General features: G+C 44.5%; 1 protein-coding gene across 1 annotated transcript in view; it reads left to right on the top strand.

Annotated features, from left to right (window-relative positions):
- Window positions 1-13051, top strand: part of USP8 (ubiquitin specific peptidase 8) — a 724285-nt gene that overhangs the window by 246018 nt on the left and 465216 nt on the right. Inside the window, exon 7 of the mRNA XM_085644251.1 lies at window positions 4961-5123. Coding sequence (XP_085500377.1) covers window positions 4961-5123 — 163 coding nt within the window. The remainder of the gene's footprint in view (window positions 1-4960; window positions 5124-13051) is intronic.

The following is a 13051-nucleotide window of genomic DNA, read 5'->3' as shown; positions in this document are numbered from 1 at the left end:
CGTGGGACGTGTACGCTACACGCGCACGTTACGCGGAAGTGTCGGGGAGTGACTGTTATGCGCGCAAGCGCGTGTCTTTTTTACGCGCATGCGTACTTTTGCCGTAAGCGTACCGTAAGCGTACGGTAGGTCATGTGATCATGAATCACAACTTTTGATTGGTTGAAACTACTTTCAGTTCTAGAACTCTCCTACACCACACTCATTCCCCTCATTTCTGCTTGTGATCCCTTAGGAGAAGGAGCTGGGTTGTCTTTGTGATACGATGGCAGAACAGCAGAGCCCTTCTGAGAGTGAGGCTAGCACTAGCAGCACTACCTTGAGGCAGAGAGCGAGGAAACAAAAGACCTCTTATGTATGGGATTATTTTACTTTTCCTGAAGGCCAGCAAAAGGTAAATGCACCCTTAGTAACTTGTAAGCTGTGTAAGCGTGTACTTTCAAGAGGTAATCCTGACAGGAAGTATTCCTTTGGGAATCATACCATGATGAGACACCTCAAGGATGTACACAGAAGGACACATGCTCGACTTACTGGAGGTAACCCTTCAGAAAGTCAACCAAGCACATCCACAGCAGCTCAGCCTGGACCATCATCTGCAGGGCCGAGTCCTTCTTCTGCAGGTCAGGTGAGCCCTTCATCTGTGGGGGGAGCATCTCCTTTTGCTGGCCCTCTGGAAATTAACCCTCGATTTCTGAGGGTTGATATTCGATGCGCCTCTTGTCATGATCTAATTTGTCATAGGGAGACCAGTGTTTCCCTAGTGAACAACAAAATAGATCAGCACACTTGTCGCAGAGACTAATTTTCCCAATCTTTCTTTCCTCTGTCCCTGCATGAACACAACGGCTCTTTTAAGAGCCAACCTTATCTTTCATCTTTTTTTTATATATGTTTTTAAAAACTTTTTTTTTATTTTTTTACCATATGCGTAATTATTATTATTTTTTTTTAAAAAACACTAAAAATCAATTATCACATTACAAGGTCCATGAGAGACTACAATTAAAAACTGAAAATGTGATTGTGGAGAAGTGGAAAAAAGGGACCATGATATTTTTGACTTACCATACCCACTCAAAAAAATATTTATTCATTTAAATTTTTTTTTAATTGCATTAAAAATGGTTCTAGTTTTCGAAAATTATCTATCTCAATCATGACATCTCTGCCTGTAATTCCTATATGCACACAGAGTCATGTTTTCACATTAGTCACAAAACGAAATTTCTTTGCCAATTTGAAAGTACACTTACTGCTCTTTTTTTTGGCAAGTGATAATCACTTTTACAGACTGACACATTATGAATCCACTTTTCAGATTTTTTAAAAAGCCCATGTCCAGACTGCTTTTTCAGACCACCACCATGTGTATCCTGGGTGACTGCCTACACTCCAGCAAGGGCAACCAGCCTTAGTGATGCTGAATGTATTTGCATTACAGACTGAAACCTCAAACCCCACTCGCTTGTAAATACTGTGCATGATTCTACATGGAAAGCAGCTGGGTGTGTGCTAAGAGTCTGCTTCTGCACCAAAAAATGGCTCCCCCTTTTTCCTACTAATGCAACTGTGAAATCACCAGAGCAAAACGCAATAAATCTCTGCCTGTAATTCCTATTTGCACACAGTCATGTTTTCACATTAGTCACAAAACGAAATTTCTTTGCCAATTTGAAAGCACACTTACTGCTCTTTTTTTTTGGCAAGTGATAATCACTTTTACAGACTGACACATTATGAATCCACTTTTCAGATTTTTTAAAAAGCCCATGTCCAGACTGCTTTTTCAGACCACCACCATGTGTATCCTGGGTGACTGCCTACATACCAGCAAGGGCAACCAGCCTTAGTGATGCTGAATGTATTTGCATTACAGACTGAAACCTCAAACCCCACTCGCTTGTAAATACTGTGCATGATTATACATGGAAAGCAGCTGGGTGTGTGCTAAGAGTCTGCTTCTGCACCAAAAAATCGCTCCCCCTTTTTCCTACTAATGCAACTGTGAAATCACCAGAGCAAAACGCAATAAATCTCTGCCTGTAATTCCTATTTGCACACAGAGTCATGTTTTCACATTAGTCACAAAACGAAATTTCTTTGCCAATTTGAAAGCACACTTACTGCTCTTTTTTTTTGGCAAGTGATAATCACTTTTACAGACTGACACATTATGAATCCACTTTTCAGATTTTTTAAAAAGCCCATGTCCAGACTGCTTTTTCAGACCACCACCATGTGTATCCTGGGTGACTGCCTACATACCAGCAAGGGCAACCAGCCTTAGTGATGCTGAATGTATTTGCATTACAGACTGAAACCTCAAACCCCACTCGCTTGTAAATACTGTGCATGATTATACATGGAAAGCAGCTGGGTGTGTGCTAAGAGTCTGCTTCTGCACCAAAAAATCGCTCCCCCTTTTTCCTACTAATGCAAATATAAAATTACCAGAGTTGTACACAATAAATCTCTGCCTATATTTCCCAACATGTGTAACCTGGGTGACTGCCTACATTCCAGCAAGGGCAACCAGCCTTAGTGATGCTGAATGTATTTGCATTACTGAGTCCAACCTCAAACCCTTAAACTATTCTTTTTTTATACCAATACACCTTAATTTATCGTGAAAACATAGTCCATATTATTTTACATGTTCCTCACATTTAAATTTCTCCCAAAACAGAAAATAATAAACACAACTTCAACAAAAAGAATTACATTTCTATTATTCATTTCTTAATTTACCATATACATCTCCTCTCAAACTCTAAACTCACCTTTAAAATTAGTTAGTTGTGAAAGAAATGTGGCACTCAAACAGCAGATTATCAGAGCCAGGATCTCTGTTCTCTACACCTCTCTCCTCTCAGCAGAACCAGATAATGGCAAAGTTTCCCTCTATTTTTCCACACATATACATGTAAGTTTCAAATCTCAGTGCTTCCCCCTTTTTTTCAAATGTAATCACACATTTCTATTGGTTGAAAAAAAAACCTTTTCCAAAAGTACCCTTCCCCCAACTTGACTTCTGCCTAGTACCCTTCCCCCAACTTGACTTCTGCCTGCTACCATAGCAACAGCTCATGGAACACTGCTGTGTGGAGTTAGGTCAGAAGTTCAGCAGACAATGTTTCAATTCCACAGAGCAAGAGTGCTTGACTTTTCAACCCTTACAGCAAATCCATAGTACTGTTCTTTGGTAACACATTTTTCTGTACCAATACAAAACATGCTTCTATAAATTTACACATACAGCCTAGTTTTTAGTGTAGAATGGTATGAAACAGCCAATCAGTTCTTTTTTTTTATAAAAAAATATGTATGCCTCCATTTCCAAACTGTCTTTCATTTCTTTTTACCATTCTACTGAATTACACCTCCTGAGTGCATCCAGATCTCCTTTGAAGATGTTCACAGTGTGGATTGTAGGACACAGCTATGTCTTCTGGAGTGAAAAGTTTGCAGAGAAAACAGGTATTGTGAGAGACCTTGCTTTGCCAAATGTAGACATTAAATGGATTGGTCAGAGAGGGTTAAAGTGGCACCAATTGATGCCATTGGTGAAATCCTTCATGCAAATCCAACACCCTGACCTCATAATAGTGCACTGTGGTGGCAATGACCTAGGCACTTTGACTGGGGTAGGTCTGGAAATGCTTATGAAGGACACCTTTGCACAACTGTTTTCACTTTTCCCTAAAACTGCCTTTGTGTTTTCCAACATATGCCAAAGGCAAAAATGGAACTGGTCCAATCATTTCTGTCCGCAGATTGACAAAGCAAGAAAGCACGTCAACAAATCTGTTTCTGCTTTCCTCCGTGACTATGGTATGGGTTCCATTTACCACAACAACTTGCGTTACGACATGCAAGACATGTATAGAGGAGATGGTGTGCACTTCAATGATGAAGGGAACAGAGTCTTCCTCTTGAACCTTAGACTCTGCATCGGTACTTACTTGTAGGTACCACTAAAAAATAACTTCATAAACACAACGGCTCTTTTTAGAGCCCCCTAATATCTAAACTCTTAAATCTGCATTTCATTTCTTTTTTTTTTTTTTTTTGTTACCGTACGCTTACCGTACGCGTACCCCGTGATTTTTTTTAAAATCAATAAATGTTTTCTTTGTACTTTTCTGTCCTTCTTTGACCCCCTCACAAATGTAAGGGGGTCTGTAACTCTCCTCCTTGCCCCCTTTTCTTGTTATCACTCTTTTTTTTCTGAGTGAAACACACGAAATGGCGGCCGCCGCTTCCTGGTTTCGGCCGATTCGAATGTTTACTAAGATCTAAGAGCCAATCAGAATCGCGCTCGCGCACGCCACCGTACGCGTACGGTAAGCGTACCGTAAGCGTACCGTAAGCTGGCTCAGATATATATATCGATTTAAAGGCTATTTTCTCAGAATCTACTGAACAGATTTACACCAAACCTACAAAAGGCACTTCCTTGACCTGAGGACTACCTCTCTGCCAAATTTCTAGTAATTCTGTTCAGCCGTTCGGGCTGTAGCCCTGTCTAAAGGTCCTATGGAAAAATGCATGGGAAAAACGCGTTTTGGGACCCCCCTTTTATCTCAGCCCCCGCTTGACGAATCCCCCCGAGACTTTCAGGGTAGGAGCGGAGCGTAGCGCCCCACCTATTTTGAGAAATTCGCGAGGATTCGTCGACCGGCGCCAAAGTTATTCAAAATAGAATGTTGCGGATTTCCTATGGAAACGTGGTCCTAACTATAACTACCTACTGGCGACTGTCAGTAGGTAATATATATATATATATATATATATATATATATATATATATATATATATATATATATATATATATATATTTTATCTAGTTGACTTTGTATTGCTTTTTTTAAAGTTTATTGAATGGTTTTATTGTTTTTATTGAGTGTTCTGGACATTTTTGTAATGCAGCGATATAACTGTACATACATATTTTTAGAGTCACTGCACGATGGATTGAAGATAAACTGCCAGAGGAGTCCAAAAAAGTGTGGCATACAAGAGGACATGTGGATTATATTATTTTGTTTGATTGGTTCAGTACCATAAATGATTTAAAGGTTGGAACAACTCTTCAAAGTCTGAAAGATGCTCTGTTCAAGGTTAGTAAGAGAAAAATTCTTATTTAATTCGTAGTCTCTTCAGTGGAATCACGTGACATTATGGTACTGTTGTATGTGATATAGACTGATGTATATATTGTTCTTTATGAACATATCATACTGGAGCTTCGCTGTCAACTGAAATGTAATTCAAGCAAGCATTGGCAAAGCAACTTGTTTTGGCATAGTGAAACGTTTTTACAATACGGTTACAGTGTTGGCAGCAAAGGGTACAAGCTTCCGTACCATGAGGAACATGTGTGTGTGTGTGTGTGTGTGTGTGTGTGGCAGCAGCGGCATTAAAAGATTCTTTCACTCAAACACACAAGGTACAGCACAGGTAGTACCAGCACATACTTTATCACACATAACCATACATATAGCACAGGTATTGTATTATACCATTACTACCCCATATGGTGCAGCAGATGGGCAACATTCTCTCACATATACATAACAAAGGCAGCAAATGAGCAGGCCTTCCTCTCAGTGTGTATGATGGTGCCTGAGTGGTGTATGTTTGTGAAGAGGGGGCTTTCCATTATATTCTGAAGTGTGTTCTGTGGTTTGTATGGTTTGGTGTGACCTGGTGTTTTTTTAACTTTTTGATTTTTTCTTTTTCAGCAAAGAGTTCTTCAATGGTAAATAATAAAATGTTTCCCAAAAATAAAATTTGTCCCAGGTACATCATATATTGTGTCTTCAATTCAGCATGTCTCTGTCTAGTGCCTGATATTCGGCACACTTCACCACTTGAAATATCTTTTGGGCAATAGTTTAGCAATTTTGCAAGCCACACAGGTACCTTTTAACACTTTTGTTCTATACCTTTTATTTTCAAAAACATATTTTTCTTTTTTTTTAATCTATGTTTCAAATTCTAGTGGCTCCTTAGCATTGCATAAATCGGTGATTACTGGTCTGTCACCATGGCTGCAAACCACAAATTACATACTTCGGTTGGGAGAAATCTAATATGTGTATCACCATCCAACATTGAGATTAAGGGGCTTATTTTAAGTCTTGAACAGTTGCTAAGAAAAGAAATTGCAGATTGCCAATATTGTTCCAATGTGGAACATATGTGTTGAATACAAGAGAGGTGGCCCCACTTATCAAAGGGAACAGGGCACTCCTAAGCAGTAAATAAAGGAGATATCCCTTTGGTAATATACTTATATATCACTCCTACATTCACTCACTCACTATCGATTGTCCAACATAATTTGCTAAAAATGCAAGAATACTATGATTGAAACCCTTAAAAATGTATCACCACCAGACTAGAGATATCGCGCTTCAAGATTATTTATTTCAAATCTCAAAACCTTGGTTTCACTCAATTTTACTTTTGGTTTTCTTTTTTACTTTTTTTCAAAATACACAAGAAAAAGTGAATTTTAGGCATAAAAACACCAAGATACTTTTCATACAATTCAAACACGGCATGCAGTATTTAATCAGAGAATAGCATATACTTTACATTGTCTGCTTTAGGTTAAAATCCGGCAGAATTAAATGACAAACATGCGCATAAAATTAAAAACAATAAAAAGTGCAATAAAAAATGCAAGAGACCCTGATTACACAGTGAAAAAAGTGACTGTTGTATGAATTGATTCAACACAAAACATCCAACAGTTATTCTGGTAGGTGTTGTCATTGATTCCTTCCCAGAAAGTCATGTGGTTGAATTCAGGCTTAGTTTGCGTCGACGCGTTTTGGTGGAGCATCAAATAATTAAAGCCACCTTCTTCAGGATACAGGTTTTTAAGGGCCTGTAACAATTTGTGATCTATAAAGGAGAGAAAATGCATGGGACAGGGATTTTAGTGTTCGAGGCATATGAGCTGCAGATTGTACACTTAGCATAGATCGCCATCTGGTGTTGGGCCCGGATGTTTGCAGTTTGTTTTTGTTCTTTGGACAGTCTTTGGAAGTCACGAGTTCGGTGACTCCTCCTTCGGTCCGTACTGCGCATGGGCTTCGGCTCCATCCTCAGATTGTTTTTTTCCGCCATCGGGCTCGGATGTGATACTTCGTGCTCCGGCTTCGAACTTCTACGGTTCCAGCCTCGACGGAAAATCCTCGTTCTTCGAGTTTTCTTCATCAATCTTCATCTCTCGAAGCGGCACTTTTCTCCATCCCATACATCGGCACCGGCCTTCGGACCCTCCTTGACTCCGGTCCCGGCCGATGGAAAGGACTCCGTTCAAAAAGTGCCCAAAATGTGGGTCTAAATTTCCCCACACCGACCTCCATCAGGTGTGTAACCTTTGCCTCTCTCCAGAACACGAGGCTAGAGACTGCCCCGCCTGTAAGTCTTTTCGATCTAAAAAGACCATCCGGGATCGAAGAGCTTGACGCACCATGGCGCACTCCTCGACCGCGGCTCCACCGGACATCTTCGGAGACGACGCCGAAGCTTCGGGGCAACTACACACCGAGCAGGAGGACGACGTCGTCAGCGCTTCCGAGGCCGACGACTCCGACGTGGAGGACATCACACCGGCGCAGCGGGTCGTGAGTACTGTACCCCCACCCACCCCCGCGCCCAAAACCAAAGAGACTCCGGTTACACCCTCGCCTGCAGGCCTGGGCAAAACCAAGCACACAGCTTCTATCACCCCACCTTCGGGCCCGGTGTCGAAGCCTCAGAAGTCTCACGGCAGCTCGGGCTCCAGCCAGCCGACGCCTGGTGCCGAAAAACACCATCCGGCACCGAAGAAAGTGATACCCAGCTCGACTCCGAAGCCACCGGTGCCAAAGCCTGGACTCTCAGTGCAGACAAAACACAAACACAAATCTGTCGGCACCGACGCTCCGGCGCCGAAAACTCCTTCGACGCCGAAAAAACCGGAGGTTCCAAAAAAGCATGGCGCACAGAAACCATCGAAACCCTCGGCTCCGAAAACATCGGCGCCAGCGGACGATTCGGCACCACTGGATCTCTTTACACCAGACCCTTTGCAAAATACTCTATTTAAAGATCCAAAGACTGGGCTATTGACTTTAGTTGTCAAGAAAAGACGTCTTGACACACCGGCTCCTCCTCCACCGCCCAAGCGGAAGGACTCTGCTACTTCTCCTCTCAGAATGCCCTCCCCACTACCTCCTCCTCCACCTCCTCCACCCCCTCCCCCTCCCAGGTCTCCGCCACCCTTACCTCATCACTCCCCGACCCCGTCCCCAGATCCGGATTACGGGGATCCAGATTATGACCCGGCGGACGCCCCAATGGACCCCACTCCACCGGGGACCCCAGACCCATAGGAAGACTACCACAACCCTGACATACCTGATATGCCTCAGGACGACCTATACCCATCCAGGCCGTCTCCTCCAGAGGACTCCTTAGGGTTTCACCACTTAGTGCAGAGAGCAGCACACTACCATGGGGTGGACATGCATAGCGAACCAGTGGAAGACGACTTCCTACTGGACACATTTGACATTCAGGACAAGTCCACGTCTATTTTGCCCATGCTTAAAGGTGTCACCAAGCATGCTGCAGAGGTGTTCAAAGACCCTGTCAGGGCCAGGGTACTGAACCCTAGAATAGAAAAAAAGTACAAGGCGGCACCCACAGACCCTGCATACATTAAGGGCCCTGCTCCCTTAGATTCCCTAGTTGTCTCCACAGCTAGAAAGCGGGCTAACTCCCAGTCCTCAGGAGAAGCCCCACCGCCAGACAAGGAATCGAAACTTTTAGACGCATCTGGCAAACGCACCGCCTCCCAAGCTGCAAACATGTGGCGCATTGCAAATACACAAGCGCTACTTGCGTGCTATGACAGAGCACACTACGACGAACTTGAGGCTCTTATGCAGCACCTCCCCGAAAAACACAAGCGCAAGGCTCATGACCTGATACAGGAGGGTAAACTAATTACAAACACCTCCATTAAGTGTGCCCTCGATGCAGCCGACACTGCTTCTAGAGCCATAAATACCAGTGTCCTGCTTCGTCATCATGCCTGGCTCAGGATCTCAGGGTTCAAGCCTGAAGTCCAGGCGTCCATACTAAATCACCCTTTTGACCAACAAACTCTCTTTGGGCCAAAGGTGGACGAAGCGTTGGAAAAGATGAAAAAGGAAACAGACACAGCAAAGTCTATGGGGGCACTCCAATCACAGGCCCCTAAACGTTCCTTTCGACGCTCATCCTTTCGTAGCACAGGCAGAGGCTTCTCCACCGATAGCGCCTCTACCTCCTACAAGTCCCCTCCTCAAAATACCTTTTCAAAGGGCAACCAAAGGGGTGGCTACAGAGGCAACAACAATAAGGGCAGGGGCAAAACTAACACCACCCGTTCCGCAACCCCGCCCGCACAATGACTTCCCTTCCCTCCCCCCAGACCATCCCACTCCGGTCGGGGGCAGACTACAACAATTTATCCACGCATGGGAATCCATAACATCGGACAAATGGGTGAACCAAATTATTCGGTCAGGGTACTGTCTCGAGCTAACATCTACCCCACCCAATATCCCACCACGACACCGTCCAATGTTTCAAGAACATTCCACACTGCTCAAACAGGAGGTGCTCTCCCTCCTCCAAAAACACGCTATAGAGCAGGTCCCCGTCAATCAGCAAAATCTAGGGGTCTACTCCCTGTATTTCCTTATACCAAAGAAAGACGGGACCCTGAGACCCATTCTGGACCTCCGGCCTCTAAATGCGTACATACATTCAGACCATTTCCACATGGTCACCCTACAACAAGTCCTCCCGCTCCTCTGTCAGGGAGACTTTCTCACTACCTTGGATCTGAAGGACGCATACTTTCACATTCCAATACACCCTTCTCACAGGAAGTACCTCAGGTTCGTGGTGGACGGTCAGCATTACCAATTCACAGTTCTCCCCTTCGGGGTCACCACCGCACCACGGGTGTTTACCAAATGCCTAGCAGTTGTAGCAGCACACCTCAGGCGTCAACAAATTCACGTCTTCCCTTATCTAGACGACTGGCTAATAAAAGCCGCGTCCTACAATCAATGTGTGCAACATACCAACAGCACCATTCAACTACTCCACCGGCTAGGCTTCACGGTGAACTACCAAAAGTCCCACCTCTTACCATCTCACACAAAGCAATATCTCGGGGCAACTATAGACACCTCCAAAGGTATTGCCTATCCAAATTCACCCAGAATCGCAAGCATACAAGCCTTGCGCAAAACATTCCTTCCTCAACACTCTCTTCCAGCAAGAGTGTTTATGAAGCTCATAGGAATGATGGCGTCCTGCATTTTCATAGTGCCCCATGCAAGACTCCACATGCGTCCACTTCAAAAGTGCCTAGCACAACAGTGGAACCAGGCCCAGGGTCAGCTGACGGATCTGGTGTTGGTGGACGGCCGCACCCATCACTCTCTGCAGTGGTGGAACACCACAAACCTTTCCAAAGGGCGGCCGTTCCTGGACCCGGTTCCTCAGGTGATTCTAACAGCGGACGCATCGCTCTCCGGCTGGGGAGCGCACATCTTACACCTCACAATGCAAGGTCTATGGACGCCACAGCAAAAATCGCTCCACATCAACCATCTGGAGCTCTTGGCGATCTTTCTAGCCCTAAAATCCTTTCAAAAACAGATTTCGGGCAAAGCAGTCCTCATTCGCACAGACAACATGACTGCAATGTATTATATCCAAAAACAGGGGGGGACACACTCTCCCCAGCTCTCCCGCTTAGCCCAGAGCATATGGAGATGGGCAATTCCCCAAAACATCTTTCTCCTGGCACAGCACGTTCCAGGCGTACAAAACACCGTGGCAGATCTGCTCAGCAGACAAACGCAACAACTACACGAATGGGAACTGCATCCACAAGTTCTTCACCCATTCTTCCAACAGTGGGGGCATCCTCAGATAGACCTATTCGCCACCCACGAAAACAAAAAATGCCCAAGCTTCGCCGCCAGATACCCACACCCATTGTCCAAGGGCAATGCGATATGGATGAACTGGTCAGGCAGATTTGCATACGCCTTTCCACCTCTCCCGCTAATTCCATTAGTGGTAAGGAAGCTACAGCAGCACTCCCTCACACTCATTCTGGTAGCCCCAACATGGGCCAGGCAGCCGTGGTACACCACACTACTACAGCTATCGGTGGTACCACATCAAAAACTGCACCTGTCCCCATGCCTCCTAACCCAGAACCATGGAGAAATCAGGCACCCGGACCCAGCTCAGCTCAACCTTGCGATCTGGCTCCTGAAATCTTAGAATTTGGATACCTTAACCTTCCCCCTGATTGCATGAACATCATCATGGAAGCCAGACGTCCTACCACTAGAGCATGCTATGCCGCAAAGTGGAAAAGATTTGTAATTTACTGCCGTAACAATACAATCAACCCTTTAGATGCATCCATACAGCACATCATATGCTATCTGCTCCATCTGCACAGGTGTAACATGGCATATTCATCCATACGCCTACACCTAGCAGCGATCGCTGCTTATCTACAAAACAGACAGCATTTATCACTGTTCAGAGTGCCCGCAATTAAAGCCTTTATGGAAGGCCTTAAACGAGTAATTCCTCCCAGGGCACCACCTTCCCCTGTATGGAATCTAAATGTAGTTCTTACACGGCTAATGGGTCCACCCTTCGAACCAATGCATAAATGTGAGCTACAGTTCCTCACCTGGAAAACAGCTTTCCCCGTAGCTATCACTTCCCTTAGAACGGTTGGTGAAATACAAGCGTTCACTATACAGGAACCCTTCCTACAAATACATCACAGCAAGGTCCTACTTCGTACAAATCCGAAGTTTCTGCCCAAGGTCATTTCCCCCTTCCATCTCAATCAATCGGTGGAATTACCTGTCTTTTTCTCGCAACCTCAATCTGTTGCAGAAAGGGCCTTACACACACTTGATGTTAAGAGGGCTTTGCTGTACTACATACAAAGAACGCAACCTTTCAGGAAGACTAAACAATTGTTCGTTTCCTTCTCTCCACCACATAAAGGCAACCCCATCTCTAAATCAGGGATAGCTAGGTGGATTGTAAAGTGCATACAAATTTGCTATCAAAAGGCAAAAAGAACATTATCTGTTCCACCTAAAGCCCACTCTACTAGAAAGTTAGGGGCTTCTATGGCTTTTCTAGGGAACATACCCTTAGATGACATCTGCAAAGCAGCCACATGGTCAACACCGCACACCTTCACAAAACATTACTGTGTAGACGTGCATTCCAAGCAACAAGCTAGTGTGGGCCAGGCTGTACTAAAGACACTTTTTCAAACCGCTGCAACGGATACCGGTGGTCGCCGCTAGGGTTGGGTACTGCTATATAATCTATGCTAAGTGTACAATCTGCAGCTCATATGCCTCGAACGGAATATGCTACTTACCAGTATGCATCTGTTCTTGGCATGTAGAGCTGCAGAGTTGTACACGCCCACCCGCCTCCCCAGCTACCGTTATCCGTTCCAGACCATCCTATTTAGATACAACACACATGGGTTTCTCACTGTTATTACTACGCTCCATCATTTCCCTGTTGGTGAAAAACAATCTGAGGATGGAGCCGAAGCCCATGCGCAGTACGGACCGAAGGAGGAGTCACCGAACTCGTGACTTCCAAAGACTGTCCAAAGAACAAAAACAAACTGCAAACATCCGGGCCCAACACCAGATGGCGATCTATGCTAAGTGTACAACTCTGCAGCTCTACATGCCAAGAACAGATGCATACTGGTAAGTAGCATATTCCTTCACCCCTGTCAATCCAGTACACCTCCCCCCTTGTAACTGCATTGTCCCCTGTTATTGTATCCACCAAGTGAAAACAATGGAATTCTCTTCATTTATTCCGTTATTGAAACAATAATCCTTTTGTGCTCTATATCTACCCTTTGTTGCTACATCCATGATCTGCCCGTTTTTTGCTCCTACTACACGCT

The sequence above is a fragment of the Triturus cristatus genome, chromosome 3_1 (genome assembly GCF_964204655.1).
Source record: "Triturus cristatus chromosome 3_1, aTriCri1.1, whole genome shotgun sequence".
Lineage (NCBI taxonomy): Eukaryota > Metazoa > Chordata > Amphibia > Caudata > Salamandridae > Triturus > Triturus cristatus.
Note: the sequence above shows the minus strand (reverse complement) of the source record. Positions and strands in the feature narration are given on the sequence as shown.